The 18,270-nt window shown below is 40.1% G+C and overlaps 1 protein-coding gene across 1 annotated transcript in view; it reads right to left on the reverse strand.

Annotated features, from left to right (window-relative positions):
* Positions 1-13,403: 13,403 nt before the first annotated feature.
* The window catches only part of CACNG1 (calcium voltage-gated channel auxiliary subunit gamma 1), a 28,602-nt gene continuing 23,735 nt past the window's right edge, over positions 13,404-18,270 (reverse strand). The window contains exon 4 of the mRNA XM_075178031.1: positions 13,404-16,322. Within this exon, the coding sequence (XP_075034132.1) occupies positions 16,093-16,322 (230 nt within the window). The 3' untranslated portion in view covers positions 13,404-16,092. The remainder of the gene's footprint in view (positions 16,323-18,270) is intronic.

Genomic DNA, 18,270 nt, shown 5'->3' on the forward strand with positions numbered 1-18,270 from the left:
TCAAGAAACTATTGTGCTGCTTCCAATTTTTTTTCCCCAGTACACATTTTTGGTACATTATTTGATGTTTACATTAAAATGTGACATTATTCAAGAAAACACAATCATTTTGCTGTTTTATTTGAACAGCCGCACTATACACTGTCTTTATTGTCTTGCTGGTGCAGGTGTGTTGGTCAGTGATGATGATCTACAACTGGCCAAAGTTTCTACCGGAAAGGATTTTGTCTATTAATTTGTTCTCTTTGCCCAGACGCACCTAAATGATGAGCTAGAGTCCATCGAACCTGGGCCTGCAAAATCTGTTGAAAGACCATATTTAGTCGGAACGTCACCAGTTAACAGGCCTTGTTTACTGTATAACGTTGCTGAACGGCTAGTGCTTCAACTTTACCTACTGGGCAAGCTGAACGGAAAGATTTTATTGTACATCCCTTAGTACAGCGATAGGGAACCTGGTACACTTCACGGGCCGTCTGGGCGACCCTTTAACCTTCAAAAGGGCCACACATTACCCTTAAACTCAGTTATATGTTAAAAAATTACATTTAATCAAAGAAAGAGACACCAATCTGTAATGACTTTTAAGCAAGCGTTATAGCAAATCTGTCAATAAAGCAGGAAGCAGCTGGGGGCTACTGGTAATGGAGCAAAGGGCCACATGATGCCCATCACTGTATTAGTAGATCGTAGATCCTCATCTGTTACACCCGCAGAGGTTCCACAAATTCGTCCAAGAATTTGCTCTCTGAGTCACTAGAAATTATTTCAAACATACCTGTAACTTGGAATGGGAAATCACTAGATGTGAAAGGGGGTGAAGTACAATTTCAATTTCTTTTTTTCTTTTTTTCTTTTTTTCTTTTTTTTTTTTTCACTTTAACACTACTGAGAGCTGCTGTTTAGTGTGGAATTATGTTAAGGACTGTTTGATCTGTAGAGATGTAAAGACATAACCTAGGACAGACCTTTGCCTTCAATAAGCACACGCAAGCGAAATGCTCGTCGGCGTCTTGCTGGATGCTCTTGCTGATTAATAGGGACTACAGATTAAGGCACATTGCTCCATTAAATCCAAAGTTAGTTTGGAGCGTTTAAGAGGTACTCCCCGTATTATTTAATTCAATAGAGAAAGCAGCTTTCTTTTTATTATGATTATCAAGAACCAGCAGGCTAGATAGTTATTTATACTAGGATCTGCCCATCCTCCACATCTATATAGAGACTTTCTAATACCAGACGTGGTATATGGATTGCAAGCAAGGAAATCATAATAGGAGAATATACATCCCTATCAATCATACCTACCCACTAAAATAGTACATCATTTGTGCCTATCTTAAGCTAAGTACACACTACAGAAATTTCCACCAACTTTTTATGCCGAGCGATTTTACATGCGATCGATGTTCTGATCGCTCGGTCCATGGACTGCATACACACTAGCCTTGTTTAGGACGATAAAGGGAAGAGCGGACGTCCCTTTAGCGACTTTTTACAGCCATGTTGTCGTGAGCAATGATTGTAATTTCGTACTCACTGTTGTGGATCGGTCGGAAGTTTATACACACTACACAACAAAAACGAAAATATTAAACGGTACGACCAACCAAATGAGGCGACAATAGTCCATTTGGGCAGACTTTCGACCATCGTGTCACTGCACACACTGACCTGACTATTGAACGAGCGGTCGTATGTCGGCTGATTGAGCCGATTATTGGACGAAAATCGTGTAGTTTGTACCTAGCTTAATATATGATATCCTTCATACCAATTTGAGAAAATTGGCAATTGGTGCATCCAGCTAATTTCAAATTCACGCATTGTTTGTCTCTATATGTTTACTTAGTTTAGATATTTTGCTGGTTATTTTAAATAGCATCAATAAAGTTAAGTTTAATTTATTTATGTTCCATGACATCTCAACATATAGTTTAATGAGTGAGCTCATGTGCACCTTATTGATCAACTTCTTGTCTGTCCTATGTTATGTTCTATATCAGTTTAAGGTCGCACCCCATATAACACTATAGATGGTTTTAATTTGTGCAATAGTGAATTAGTGGGTTTGTTACTCTTATCCACTGGTGCGACAGACATCCCCTTCTCCTTTTTCCATATGATACAAGATGTAAAGACAGGCAGATCCGTAATAATTGCACACGTTTGCAGTCTAGGACATTTTGAATCCAGGTACGAATAAGAGTTATTCGGGCACCATTTATAAGCCAATGATTCATCTGAACCTTTTTAAACAGGAATATATTTAGTTGGTCACCTCAGAAGATGAAACATTTAAAATCTCCAGCACAGTCAACCAATAAAAAGGACAAATTAAGATACTCTCCCACTAATAAACAAAAGGCATAAGTCTTCGTTACAACCATTTGTATAGAACAAACCATCTGCCCCTTTACATTCCTTCTGCTAATGGGATGGTCCTAATCCTATACAGGGAAAGTATCCATTGTGAGTTATGTATACATCTGTTTATTTTTACCTATAAAGATGTACCATGAAACGAGGAAGAAAACTGAATATTTTATAATAATGAAACCTCTACCCAGGCGAAGAGATAAAAACTAAATTATAGTTTAGGATGAGCTCTTCTACAGAGACCACCGATACCATGTAAATACACTAATAATCTCACTAGTCCATGGTTCTTTCCTACACTCTGCACAAAAGCAGCCTGATCATGTATGTACTGTATGTCACGGCTGCACACATATATGGCCTAATGGAGTTAATGGGGGTTGTTGTCACTTGGAATCTAAACTTGGATGTTCAGCTCGATCATTGCAGTATGAGTGGTAATGTCAAATGATTTGTTATAATTTACAGTGAACATAAAAAGTATTCACACCCTTATTGAAATTGCAGGTGTTTGGGATGTACAGCCTTAAATCAAGATAAATCATGTCAGACTTTTTCCCATCTTTAATGGGACCTGGCAATCAACAAACTTGAAGTGAAAAACAAATAGACAGTTTTAGGAAAAATAAATGAAAATACAAAAATGTACAAATCATTGTTGCATAAGTGGTCATACCCCAAACTAATTATTTTTGGAAACATATTTTGCTTTTATTATTGCAGTATATCTGTTGAATAAGTCTCTATCAACTTTGCAATTCTATCCCACTCCTCCCTTGAAAATAAAAAGTCCATCGCATTGTGTGGGGTCTCCTGTGCGCAGCCCTCTTTAGGTAATTCCTCAGGTTTTCAATGGGATTGTGGTCTGGGCTCTCACATTTCTGTAGTCATTGGTTGACTTGTGTGATTTGGATCGTTGATGATTTATTATCACAACTTTGACAAAATTGCCTTTCCTCTCCTTGCATGTACCAAGTTAATTGTCCATGCTGTTGTCCTATCCCGCCTTGATTATTGAAATCTCCTTCCCTTCCTGTCACACCTCTATCCCGTGGCAACCTTTCCTGAATGCAGTGTTGCGACTAATCTTCCTCTAGCAACATTCCTCTTCTGCTGTGCCTCTCACAGGCCTCCAATTTACCCTCTCTTATAAAGCCCTCTTTAACACTTAAGAAATGCTCTTCTACTTGGCCAATCGTCTCAGTCGATGACCTTCGTCCTTCGTCTCTCCTCCTATCTTATCACCACCTCACACTTCCATAATATGGACTTCGCGCATGCTGCTTTCCATCTGTCTGACCAGACTTGCCTACAACTTCCAATCTTTGAGGCACTCTCTCAAAACTCACCTTTTCACACTTGCCTACCCTGCTCCATCCTAAGACATCGCCCTTCTTACGCTCCACCTGCCCTTTCCACTCCTTTAACTCCACCCCTATAGTCTGTTTGCTTCTTCACCCCTCTTGAATGTTTGCTCTCATGACCATGGCCTCCTGTCTCACAACTGGAAGAAAGGTTTTCCTTTGTTCTAGTTGTGTCTTCTAATGTAGTTGCTTTTTCTATTGTCTCATCCTGTGTTTATTTTTACAGATGCTATTGTTTCTCTTGTCCCTTACTTATAGGTATTTTCCTTTGTTTATATTTTGTTGGTTGTACAGCATTGCTGATTTTGTGGCGCCTTATAAATAAACTATGATGTTGAAGGTGAAATTCCTCTTTCCAGCTTTCAGACAAGAGGCCAAAAGGAGATTGTTGTCACATACAGGGAGTGAGCAGTTTCTGCCAGAAATTCTTGCATCTTCTTTAATGTTGCTGTAGGCCTCTTGGTAGCCTCCCTGATGAGCTTTCTCCTGTCATCATCTTTAGAAGGACATCTTGTTCTTGACAATGTCCCTCTTGTGCCACATTCCTCCTCTCTTTGATCGTCTTCAGTGTTCTGTGGTACATGTAATGCCTTTCAACTTCTTTTATATCCCGCTCCTGATTGGTACCTTTCAAAAATGAGATCCTGTTGATGTTTTGTGGACCAGAGTCGTACGTCACCATTAAAACTGCTAGGAAATCCTTCAGGAACAGTTGATCTTTATTTGACGTTTTTCATGATCACTTTCCCTGCAGACATGAGTAATGCTAATTACCTTTGAACATGTTTTTGAATGTGATTGGTTAACTGGAAACAGCTACAGTCCCATTATGAAAGGATGTGCACACTTTTATGCAAAACACACAGTATTGCAGGATTTTTATTTTCACTTTTTAACTACATATTGTTTTCACTTGAGTTTTGTTCATTACAAGGTCACATTAAAGATGGGAAAAGGTCTGACATGATTTATCTTGGTTTTAGGCTTTACATCACAAACACCTGCAAATTCAATAAGCCTATGTAGACATTTTATATCCACTGTATAATTGCCTATACCACATTTATAGGAAGTGGAGTGATGTAGCTTGGTAAATAGAAGTGGTGACCTCCGGAGAATTAATTATCTCTTGCCAGTTGAGCTGGTTCTAGCACCAGTTTGTTACGGGGCATTTAGAGTTGTACTTATGTAAATTTTTGGGCGTAAGATACGTATTTCCTTACTGCATATGCACACCAGAAATGCATCCGTTTACGTCTCGTGCAAACACTACAGTTTTTGTTCTGGATGCATCAATCTCAGCATTTACACACGTAAGTGTTTTTTATGTGTACGTTTGGTGTGTCAATGCATTCAACTCTAAATGAACCCACTCCCTGCACATTATATGGAAACGTTGCTCCTTGTACTTTTAAATAGATTTCCAGCATGGTTAAAATAAGCATACTCCTCCTATCTGTAAGTTTTTAAACAAGTCAAGAGAGCAAGTATAAAGATGCCAAAATTTTCACAGGGGAAGTGTTTGGTGGTCTGGGCGTTCTTTACTGAGCAAGGGTTATAAATGGTCCTCGTATTGTGTCTACAACCAAAAATGATATTGAGTTTTAGAAGAGATTTAAATGTGCTTCTAGGACTGGGGAGTTTCAGTAAGACATTCCCTGGTTACAGAGGCTACAAAACATTTTTCTCTTGGAGGTGGCTGAAATAAGGCCTTGGCTTGTACATTCATCTGTATTTTCCATGCTCACTTTATATGTCACTGCCTTAGAACAGGTGTCAAAATGCCCTGTTAATCTTTACTTTCATCTGTACACAATATTGTGACCCATAGTCATAGTCAGGCCATTAGAAATCAGACCATCGGACCAACTGTCCTTGCAGTCAGACCAAAGTCATCTAAGTTCGGGAATGCCCCATCGTGATCAAGACATTTGTCAGACTGTCCTTCTACCCTACAAGTGGCTGCAGGTGTCTTGAGATCAGTTGCTGCTTGTCTGAATCCTAGAATATTAAGGTCCTCTTTGGGGGGGAAAAAAAAAAGGTACATGAAATATAGAAAGCCGCAACCACCCCCCAGCATTATGTCAATAGCATTCACATTTAATAATTAGGCCTCTCTCTTTGCAACTTATCCCAACTATTAATTGAATAGTATTCACATTTAATGAATAGAAATATTTCTTTGCAACCTGCCCATGCATTAAATTGATAGTATTCCCATTTACTAGATATTTCCCTCCCCGCGAACAGCCCTGGCAATAAATTAATAGCATTTTACTTTTAATAATTATACATATTTCCCACAACTATCCCCAACATTAAATAATTTGCAGTCACATTTAATAAATAGCCTTTCTTCGATGCAAACTCAGCCCCATCTACAGTTGATGGGATGTCAAACCACCAAAGAGTTAAATTAAAAGACCCATCACCCCACCTTAAATTAATAGGCCCCACTATTAAATAGCTCCGCTATCACCCCGCAGATAAATTAATAGCACTCACCATTAAATAATTAAATCCCACCCTCGCTCCACCTTCCCTTTCCTCTCACTTTTTCCATTCATGCTTCTGTCTGCCTCTCTTGCAGCCTGCATCTGTGGGATGAGAAGTCTGTCACGTGTAACGTGTTCTGTGTGAGATAGAAGGATGAGGCCAGGGGGAGAAAAGAATGGATCATATGATTCGCGCCCACATGAAATATGGTGACTAGTCCCAAAGGAAGGGCTAGCCACCAAGAACCATAGAGTGTCGGGGGAGGGTGGCACCTGCCTTCTTCACGTCCACCAACAGGTGTCGGTCTCTTCCATCTATCTCAACAGGGCCCGTCGATGCTGATGTTCATGGAAGCAAATTGCCTCTGACTCCTAGACATCAACGCCAGTGGGCCTCTTGTAATAATACCCCCCTGATTGCAGCCATGGCCATAGTATCGACTGCTGTTGTTCTCTAAACTGCACTATAAAAATGAGAGCATTAATAAATAAGCCTTAAAGTGCATTTCACGCACAGCCACTGTATTATTGTAATAGAATTATTATTGCATTGTGCAGAGATCTGCACAGCATCAATTTTTTCTTTTACATTCAAAAGCCTTGAAATTGTCCTTGTCCCCAAAGGCTAGCACTTTAAGTATGGCAGAGCTAAGTAATGGCACATTAATAAAATATTTTATTAGACATTGTGTAATCTGCAAAATTGTTCTTTGGATGAGTTCGGAATGACATCTTCACAATCCACAAATATGTCACTGTCTAGACAACTCGTCATGGATTTGTCCCTATGTCATTTTTTAATGGATACACGTTCTCTCGCAAAGTCCAGTGAATTAAATGAAGATCGTACCATGAATAACTGATGAGGGTCACAGCACGAAGCAAGTTAAAGGTTTCTGTTCTTGCTCATGAAAGTGATAAATGGGTAATATATCATTTCTATTTTCAGATTTATAATATCAGCTTTTACTGACTGCGAGGGCCTGTGATGCTGTACGTTTAGTGCACTGTTGAATGGGGATTTTATAATGTTGCAATCTTGTGAGCAGAAAACTACAGCATTTTAAAACGAGGAAATACTCAAGACCATATAGCATTAAAGGGAATGAGGAACAGTTCTTCTCTGTCTCTAAATAAAAGGTGTTTTGGTTAAGGGCTAAACTACTCAAGCAATATCCAGTGTTTGGATCACGGACGATGAAACGGGAGTTGGCGGGAATCTATGTTTCGCAAATTTTATTTGTTGTAGGGAACAAAGGATTGCCACCTAGCAACAGCAAGTGGGTGACAGCTTCCCAAGGAACTCGGTGACATCAAAAATGTATGTGATCTATAGAAAATAAATGTTAAGTGTCACAGAGTTCTAAGCAAGCACAGGGTCATGTGATGGGCAGAACCAACTGCCAAGATCCCTCATGCTTTAGCCTGTCAGATTTTCTGGAAGACTTAATTGGCCTAGTGCATAAATAAAATGCAGTCAAGTGGACATGGAAATTTAATTTCTGTGAGCATTAAATTACATGAATTGCTTTCACATGGAAAGGTGACCTACTAGCAACGTTAAGAGGACTTTGTGCAATGAGTGCTAGCCATGGAAAGGATTCCACTGTAATGGTGTGTTAACTTATGGAACTAGGAAGCAAATTGGTTGCTGCGCACAAGGTCAAAGAATCATCTGGCAAAGGTAGTAATTAAATTGTGACAACTGGATAGCGCCGAGGTATTATATCAGGAGTGTCCAGCTGATTATTGCAGATGGTATAACACATTTTTGTTATTCTTCTGCGAGGCCCCCATTTCTCATTACTTATTTCTTGGAAAGCCTCATCTCAAAAGCAGTCAACAGGCTAATTCCAGGGCCCCTGTTGCTAGGTAGCAGTCCCTTGTTTGCAGAGTTTGCAGATCATAGATTCCTGCAAACTCTTATTTTGTTCTTCGGAAAGGACTTTCCAGCTAGCAACAACCAGTAGGTAGAATAGCCAGTGCATGGTGGTTGGTCTGAGGATCTGCAGTTGGTGTCACTTGGTCTCCAGTAGTGTCTAACATACGTAGAGGAGGTAGACCAATGGGCTGCATTCATTATAATTGGTAAGGAGACTCCTTTCCCTACAGCCTTGGTAGTTTCTAGAGTAGGAACCCCATAGGGCCCTCAAATGGAGTGTGCTTTTAAATTGTGAAGGATCAATCCCGGAATTCGACATGGCAGATAAAATCCATGAGCGGCTCTATAGGGCTTTGACATGTAATTGAAAAAGCTTATACCTGTATGTGGCTGTGCACAGTAAATAGGCCGTTAAACATGGGACTATGCACAAGCTCGATTCAACAGAATCTGTAACAAGGGATCTAGACAATCCATTGTATACTACTGGAAATGTGATGTATGGTACTGTATACTTTTTGTGGCGCCTAATAAATAAAATGTAATTATCCATGGGTATCTAATGTATATAAGGGACAGTGCCAAGGCTAATAAAGAAGCCATTTTCATAGACAGTAGGTTTATAGACAAGGAGAGGTTGTCGAGGGACTCTAGCGATGACCGTAATATGTCAATATCCCATGTATTTGAGTACTTGGGTACTATTGGCCTGGAAAGTGAATTCCCTTTTATTAGCCTCATGTATAATCATTAAGTTAGGAAATAGTATGCCGTATTATCTGAGGACATTGCCTATCCCTCATAAATTATTTTACCCAAGAAATCGAGGGCTGAACTGACCTCACTAGAAAAGCAATGGTGTCTGTTGTGGTCCTACTCTCAAACACTGAATTCTTGAATACTGCGAAGGTATTTGGATCTAGTACATGGGCTTGGGGAAGATAATTGCTCCTTTGTTAGCCTTCCCTCAGTACCACCATCCACATGCACTGGTGTAGAAGCCACTGGAAACATTCTGATGTGAAACCCAATGGAATCTTTGGACCTTGAGAGCATATACCAATATTATATACAGTATATGTAAATATTTTGTTTATTTTTTTACTTGGTCTGACCTGATTTTGAGGAGGAAAGAGGAGGTACAGAGGATGAAATGTATAAGGAAGTGATAAGTCCATCTATGGGAATGACAATGCGTTCATCCTCCATGCTCCTGGGGACCATAATCTGGATACGAAACTTGGGGTCTGAGAATTGGATGGGATTGCAAAAATTTCCATAGGCCTACACAGTTTTCTGGAATGTCCTGGCTGTTAAGAGAGGCAAAAGTCAGAAATAGTCTCTGATGAGACAAGAAATACTCTTAAGTTGTTCGGTTTTCCTGGTAAGTATCTGGTTATTTTAATTGGATGTTATTGTAACACCCACTTTCAGATCTTAGACTGCAAAGGATTCTGGACTGTGTGTCTCCCATTAGGTTTATGTAAGACGAGGCTGTATTGTCCAATTGAAAAAGGATTAAGACTGGCCGAAGCTGAGTAGGGACTAAAGCATGGCCAACCTGCAGCTCTCGGTTCTAATAAATTGATATGTGAGGGAAAAGGAGCCCCTTTGTAGTGGAAAGGGAAGGGCAAAGGTCAGCAAATTGCTGAGTTTCTCCTTCAGCTGGTCTGTTAATGTTATGGGTGCTGACCATGGACATTTCAGTCTGAGAAAGCTCCCTAGGAGAAATTGCATCTCCTTGTAGTAATATGGAGCATTAAGGAAGCTGGGTACTAGGCTAGGTACTTCCCTGTTGTCTGAGCCAGACCTCGAAGTATAACCAGAGTGCTGTCGAGATCAGCACTGATGGTCTGGGTGGAGTAACGGGATTTCATCTATGTATATTATATAGAGTACAACTCTCTGATGGAGGTAAGAGATCATAACATGCATTACTCTTGTGAGGGTCAAGGATTGATTGACAAGCAAAAAAAACGTTCATGTCCATTGGTATGTTTGGTCTTGCCGCCTGAATTTTAGGAACCGTATGTGGTTTGGGTAAATGGAAATGGTGTGGAAGGCATCTTTCAGGTTTAATTTTATGTAAGAGTAATTAGGGTACTTTTGACAGACTCTCTAAGTGAAATAAATAATGATTTAGCCCTTTTACATTGAGAATTGTTCGTATAGGGGAGTCTGGCTTTTTATGTGAAAGTGGTAACTGATTCAACCCTTTCCTGAGGAATCTGACAACTCTATTCTCCCTTGGAGGAATGCTGATTCCAATGCCTCGTTTAGTAAGGGACTGCAGCTCCATAAAGACAGGTGTAGCCCAGGCTGAACTATCGGTAGTACCCACTTGTTGAAGTTATTATTTCCCAGACTGCTAGACAAGTCTCCTTTTGAAGATGACTGAGTGAGGAGAGATGTGATACCATGATATTGACCTGTCTTCTGTGAGCTTATAATGTTGTTACCACATTTTCTACTGGAGGTGGAAGTTGTGTAGGTGCATCTCCACACTTGGATTGGAAAGACCCTCTGGAGTCTCGGGTTAAACCACTGTTTCAGATGGAACGACCCTCCTTCTTCTCACCTTTGGGTGAGAAGTGCATATCTTTAGATCCAAAAATTATTTTCTAGCCTTATGTCATAATTTGATTTCACTTGTAAAATCTGGACCAAATACATCAGAATTTTGTAAACTGTGAAATTTTGTAAACTGGGAAACTCGTTGGACCTGGGGGTGAGATTGCTCAACCCTGCCTTAAACAGCCAGTGAGATCTCTGACTATTAGCTATCTTATGGACTTGAGCGGTGCCATCTTAGAAGCCATTAGGCTTTCCTTAGAGACACTAGCCTGACCCTCCTTGTTGCACCTTGTCAAGCATTCGGAAAAAGCCAATGGCCACATCGATCTGGAACAGTATGTTCTTAAGTGACTTATTAAAAAAAAAAAAAAAAAGAATCTGTGGGCACTAACCCTCTTCTGAAGAAATTTGTGTAATGTGCGTTTTACAGCTTTTAATTTCTTCATAGAAGCCGGATAGAAGAGGAGATAAAGTACTATTACCAGTAGCAGCTATGACATAGCGTCCTCCATCTTCCCCGATGACAGAAAATCTGACTGGAATCTTACATCTTGGCAGTTGGTTCTGCTGATCACATGACCCTTAGAACTTAGAACTCTGTGACACATAACATTTATTTTTATGTTTCACATAAATTTTTCATGTCAGCGTGTTCTTTGGCAGGTTGCTGCCACACTCTAGCTCAGAGGTTGGCAACCTTTTTCTATCAGAGTGCCGGCTAAAATCTAGTCAAGCCCAGCTGTGCCAGTTGGGTGTGTGTATATATATATATATATATATATATATATATATATATATATATATATATATATATATATATATATATATATAGTGTGTGTGTATGTGTATATATGTATGTGTACATATAATATATATATATAATATAATATTATTATTATACATGGCTGCCTAGAGAAATTCAGGGCCCCTTATAGTTGAGCATGGTAAAAAAGTGCGAGTGATCGTACAATTGGGGGCGTGGCACTGCATCATTGTGGGTGTGTCTAGCAGGTGAAATGCACTAGGTCACCCTCTTACAGAAAAACGCATTACTCACACATGCCCCCTCTGCCCAGCAGCTTTGCTCACATGTCTCCTCTGCCCAGTAGCTATAGTCACACATGCCCCCTCTCCAGCACCTCTAGTCCAACCCACAGTTGTTTCTGAACAAATGTTCTTGAATTTATAGTTAAATATGATAATGTTAGAAGCACCTTATTGAGATCTAAGGTTCAGGTTACAGGAAACACATGTTTGGTGTCATTCTAATCCCCTATTTATCCTTAGTGATCCCTGTTCCATCGGCTATGAGATCGCACCTCGCATATGCTAGTTATGGAATTTAGGGAATTAATGATCAGAATGATATTGTCTGTATAATGTAAATAGACCAGTTTGAACTTGCTTTTGGCGGGAAGATTAGTATGCAGCTGATGGAGAGCTGACCCCCACCCTTGTAAGGCGTCATTTGAACTGACCTATGAACTCCGCCGACGCTTCTGGAGACACATTACGGCACTTTGTGGCTAATTGAATTCCCCCATTAATCTTATTAAATTCTTGTTATTGCAACTGCAGGGTGCATGGATTTGGTTATTTGTGCGTCAGTCAGATCACGGATAGATTAGCAGCCAATCACAAGATTTATGCTTCTGTTGATTTTACATATAATATATAGCTGTGCAAATATGTACTTGGCCATCAGTGATATCACAGTTAATTGTATTTAGATGTTTTCAGCAATGCCGAGTTGGAAGCCATTCCCAATGTATTCATCGTAATACTACAACATTTTTTAAGCCAATAAAGGAAACTGTCAAAGTCAAATAATTGGATGTAGTCGTTTCAAATGAATACCCATCAGTCTGATTTTGTTTTCAAATATGCGAACAGCACGCTACGGCGTGGAAGGGTCTATTTAACCACAACAACATGTATGAACACTTCTACACACATTTACATTTACCCACTTGTAAATAGTTCACCTTAAAAATAGTTCCAACACACAGTCAAATTTAATAGAGTTTATAGTTAAATATAATGTTAAATACACTTTAGTGAGATCTAAGGTTCAGGATACAGGAAACATAACATGTTTGGTATCATTCTAATCCCCTATTTATCCTCAGAGATCCGTTCCTATCGGCTAAGAGATCGCACCTTGCGTATGCGAGTTATGGATGATAGGGAATTAATGATCAGAATGGTATTGTGTGTGTAATGTAAATAGACCAGCTTGAACCAACTTTTCGGCAGGAAGATACGATGCAGCTGTCAGAGAGTTGACCCCCACCCTTGGAGAGCATCGTTTGAACTGACCAATGACCTGCATTATACCAGACTGTCCTGAAGCCTGAACCAATGGAAACATGCCAAATCATCTCTACTGTTTTAAATGTAACACCGACTGTATATAAGCTGAGTTCTGGGACCATCATACAGTCTTCTTGACCGCAGACTTCAGGACTGAATGACTGTATGCTGGATCCAGGGCGCCTGCGCATGTAATCGACTGTACTTATTTTATTGAATTGTTACTCTGTTACATTTTGCTATTAAATCGCATTGTGCGTTGGAACCACACTATTCGAAGTGGACAATTTTCATTGAATAGCGAATAGACGAACATAACAAAACTCATATGAGCTTCAAGGATGGAATGGTTTACAGAATTAGGATTAGACCAAGTCCAAGCAAAGCTGCAAACTGTTGTTCCTGAATTCAGCCATTTATTTTTAAAGCCTGATAGTTTCAATCAGTAACTTATACAGAATGTTGTCTTCTGTAACAGAAGGACCCGAGACATGTTCCAATGACTGGTAAATACCTACAACAAGTTCAGAAATTTGCATGATGTAAATACCCTTCATAGATCAGTGGGTAAATGTATCAAGCTGAGAGTTTTCCGGCGGCTTTGAAAAGTGGAGATGTTGCCTATAACAACCAATCAGAATCTAGCTATCGTTTTGTAGAATGTTCTAAATAAATGACAGCTAGAATCTGATTGGTTTTTCAAACCCGCCGGAAAACTCTCAGCTTGATACATTTACCCCCAGGTGTGGATGCAAGATAAATACCCCAAAAAGATCAGGTGATTGGTGTTTATATAAGTAAATGCCCCTCTCAGATCCAAGGAAGGGTGGGGGTGTACGTGAGGTACATACACAAATCAGCAGGCAAGTGAGGTGGTGGGCTGATGGCACAAATTCCTGGGCTTTGTGGTGCCTTGGGAACCCAGCAGTGGTGGATTATAAGGTGGCAGATAGGACGACGGTACTGAGGGGCCCATGGCCCTGCAGCGGTGTCCAGAGCCAGACTATAGTGTGGGGAGCCAAAGCACAAGGCCCAAATTTCCTATCAACAGCCTGGAGTATGTTTGTGAGGTAAATACCTATAACAGAGCAGGTGACTGGAGTTTATATGTGGTTAGTACCCCTCTTAGATCCAGTGACACAGGGTTGCCACATGAGGGGTGTATGAGGTAAATTGTCCATCAGTAATCAGCTGTCTTGAGTATAACTGAGAGCAATAAACCATGAAGATCAGATGACGGGATCTGTACAATATTGCCAACCACCCGTAAACTAACGGCCGTCAGTAGAAAATCACATGTTCCGGTCAGTAACAATAATGACCAGCTCTGACAGTACTGATCTGCACGTAGCGTTCAATAAACCAGCGCCTGTGGCCATGAATAGGGTTATAAGTCTCTATTTTTAGTCCCTGGACCCTTTCCCTCCCCCCTTCTTTAGCAGCTACTATTTTTACTTTTGATACGTTTCGAATTACATAAATAATGTGGCATGTTTTATAAACTGCATGTTATAAAATGCCCACCGGGGATCGGGTGACATAGGTGTGATAATAAATTAATAAACCAAGTGTCAGGTGCGTATGTCAAATCCGCTTCATACAGCAGGTGACATTACCACACTATTCTCACACTCAAATAACAACAATCAACTCTGTTTCTTCATTCTTATATTTAAGGTTACAGACATTTGTGCTTATACAAAGCCACAATAATTTAAATGCCACCCAATATATACTATCACAAATCACTTCTAAATTCTTGTAACTGAACAACGCGTTTCTCCATTAAAAAACAAACAAAAAAAACAAAACTTTTTTTTTATTTTTTTACATCACTTTATGCATCAATGATGTGTCTGCATTCTGCATTACTCTTGTCATTTACAGAATCATGATCTTTGGAAAAATGTTTATATTGTGCCTTAGGTTTTCAGGGAGTTACTTCCATGAGTGAGACACAGCATAGAAACTATTGACTTTTTAATGGAGCAGGTATGACAGAACAGCCAGACAGAGGTTACGATAAGAACCAGGTCAGTTTTAGTGTCACTTATTTGAAAGTATTTGGCACAAATATGGCAGAATGACACGAAATAGGCAATAGAATTGTCCATCGCTTCTTTTATTAATATGTATGATTGGCACTATATAAATAAACGTTGATGCTGATGATATATTTGTGTTGGATCATGAACAGGAAGCCGTCTGCTAATGAAGATGTTGAAATAGTAGTCATTATATCATGTGATCACCCAGAGCCAATCAGGACTGTGTAGGAAAAATGGCAGCGTATGCTTGAGACTTCATGCAGTTCCATGCTGTCATAAAAGCCTTGTCAGTAGCACAGTGAGCATGTCTGTCTGTACATAGGAGGGGCACACATAGTGACATTTGAAACCTGGAAAAAAGATGGCTCCTGTCATTGAGCCTGTATGCAAGCATGTAAAACATGAATATAGAGGGATCTGTACAGTTTTATTATAAACAGTAAATGTAAACCATATTTATTTATAGACTGTCCATGCAAATATGTTTCCCAGTGTGTAGGTGAGGGTTCCATTTTAAGAATCTTGTGCTTGTTCAGACTGTAAAGGGGGAAGGGGGGATTATTTCATCACTTACAAGGAGATACCCCTGGGGGGAATTTGTCAGGAGAGGCCTGAGGATCAGGTTGTCTAATCTATTTAAAGGTAATGAAATAATCATTTAAATACGACGACTCTGTAACTGTCAGTCTGTGTATATACTGAAACTCTGTAGTGTGAGGGGATTCTAGGGTCGTTGAGAGGTTTACGTGTGAGGGTGAATTGTGCAGTTACATCTGCACAGGTTACACAGTGAATGCTAGTGGTGTCACTGTCTATATAAGCCTCCGTCAGCTATATACAGTACAAAAAAAAATTGCTTCTTCCTCCAAATGAGCAGGATATGGAGATAACATCTTTAACAAAAGCATATGTGAGAAATATGACAAGCTGCAGTCTTTGGTGGTCTTGTAACCATTATCTTTGCATCCAAACCCATCTTAACCCTTCCCCCACCATCTCTCTTCATTGCTTCAGCTGTAATCCAATCTAGGGTCTCTCTAGTTTTCGGGTTCTTCTGCGTCCATACAAGACTCCCACGGGTTCCTGGGCATCCGGGGTAACGAGATGAGCACCAGTGCAATCCCACAGATAAAGAGCAGGACGAAAGCTGAGCACGCACAGGCGAAAGACCAGGAGTAATAGTACTCGATCCAGACTGTCTCCTTGCTGTCAATCATCCGGTGCACAGACTGTCTAATGACCTCAGCAGAGATGATCATACACAGACCTGAAACACACAAGTCACATGTCATGGTTTAGATCAGGATCCACTGTTCTCTAGACAGGCCAGTAAATGAATTATCTGCAGAAATGATCAATGTGTCTCTGAGAGGAAGTGAATGGAACACATATATGTTCTGTACAGAGGTCAGTAGTCTAATAATCTGCAGAATATATACATTTGTATCTGTCAGGGTTTAGAAGGTACAGAGCAGATCTGTAGAGGTCATTAATTAATAATCTACAGAATATATCACTATATATATGTCAGGGGGTTAGAAAGATCTGAGCAATGTTCTGTAGATCTCCTGAGATATCAGTAACATAATAATCTGTAGAATATATCAATAAGTATCTGTCATCATCAACATTTATTTATATAGCGCCAGCAGAGCCAAGAGCTCTATCTGTGCAAGAACTAAGGAGAACTCATATAAACTACTATATAGATGGTATTTGGTCCCCACCCGTCTAAAAGCCATATATCCTGATTCCTCCACTCTATGCAGGTCCTGTGGACAAGAGGGCTCGTTCCATCAAACTTGGTGGTCCTGCCCCAAGATCGTGAGATTCTAGCAGATGGTACATAATACATAATCTAATCTATAGAGTCACCTCATTACAACTCCCCCCCTTCCCCCCGTCCTTTCTATTCTTTCCTACACAGACCGGTACCTGATATTCACAAGTAAACGATAGCGCTTGTGGGCCATATACTTAATGGCGCCAAATGTGCAATAGCAGCCTGAACCCCCAGCGCTACCTGAAGTGATTAATAGAATATGGTAGAATTACCGCTGTGAACATATCACAAGCATCATTAATGACTGCCCCAACAAATTACGAAACATCTGGAACCCCTGGCTTACCTCTTATGGAGCAGACCAACCAAGACCACTTCATTGGAGGGATTTGCTGCACAACCCGCCCACAAGAAAAAAAACCAATACACCAATCACAAAATGGTGACAGAGGGAAAAAAAAAACAAAAAACGATTATGCAGCCTGAGGACTTGGAAAACGTGTCCAAGCCCAAAAAGAAGCTACCCGCGGCAGTGAAAAAAACCTGCAACTTCACAAAAAAAGAAGCCCAAATCCGCTTGTTATAAGCGGAATTGGCAACTATGCAGAGGAGCTTCCTGCTCAGGCAGGAGCTCCTCACTGTCTCCCATCACCCCCTCTGCTATGATCTGATTGGCTGACACAGTCACTCAGCCAATCAGAGCAGACACGCCCCCTGCCCACACTGTCATGGAGGAAGCAACGCAGGAAAGGTGAGATGTGTGTCTGTGTGTATGATAAATGTATTTGTGTGTGTGTATGTGTGTATATATGAGAGAGAATGTGTGTATGAGAAATGTGTGTGTGATAAATGTATTAGTGTGTGTATGAGAGAGAATGTGTGTCAGTGTGTATGATAAATATATTAGTGTGTGTCTGTATGAATGAGAGAGAATGTGTGTATGAGAGAGAATGTGTGTCAGTGTGTATGATAAATTTATTAGTGTGTGTCTGTATGTATGAGAGAGAATGTGTGTATGAGAAATGTGTGTGTGATAAATGTATTAGTGTGTGTATGAGAGAGAATGTGTGTCAGTGTGTATGATAAATATATTAGTGTGTGTCTGTATGTATGAGAGAGAATGTGTGTATGAGAGAGAATGTGTGTCAGTGTGTATGATAAATTTATTAGTGTGTGTGTGTCTGTGTGTATAAGAGAGAATGTGTGTCTGTGTGTATGAAAGAGAATGTGTGTCTGTGTGTATGAGAGAAATTGTGTGTCTGTATGTATGAGAGAGAATGTCTGCCTGTGTGTATGAGAGAGAATGTGTGTATGTGTGCTATGGTAATGTGTGTGTGGGCAATGGGCAATTGTGGCAATATAATGGGGGGTGAGAACAGGGGGGGCTGTTAGAAGTGAAATGGGGGTGAGGGCAGGGGGGGCTTGTGGTAAT

The sequence above is a fragment of the Mixophyes fleayi genome, chromosome 6, assembly GCF_038048845.1.
Source record: "Mixophyes fleayi isolate aMixFle1 chromosome 6, aMixFle1.hap1, whole genome shotgun sequence".
NCBI lineage: Eukaryota > Metazoa > Chordata > Amphibia > Anura > Limnodynastidae > Mixophyes > Mixophyes fleayi.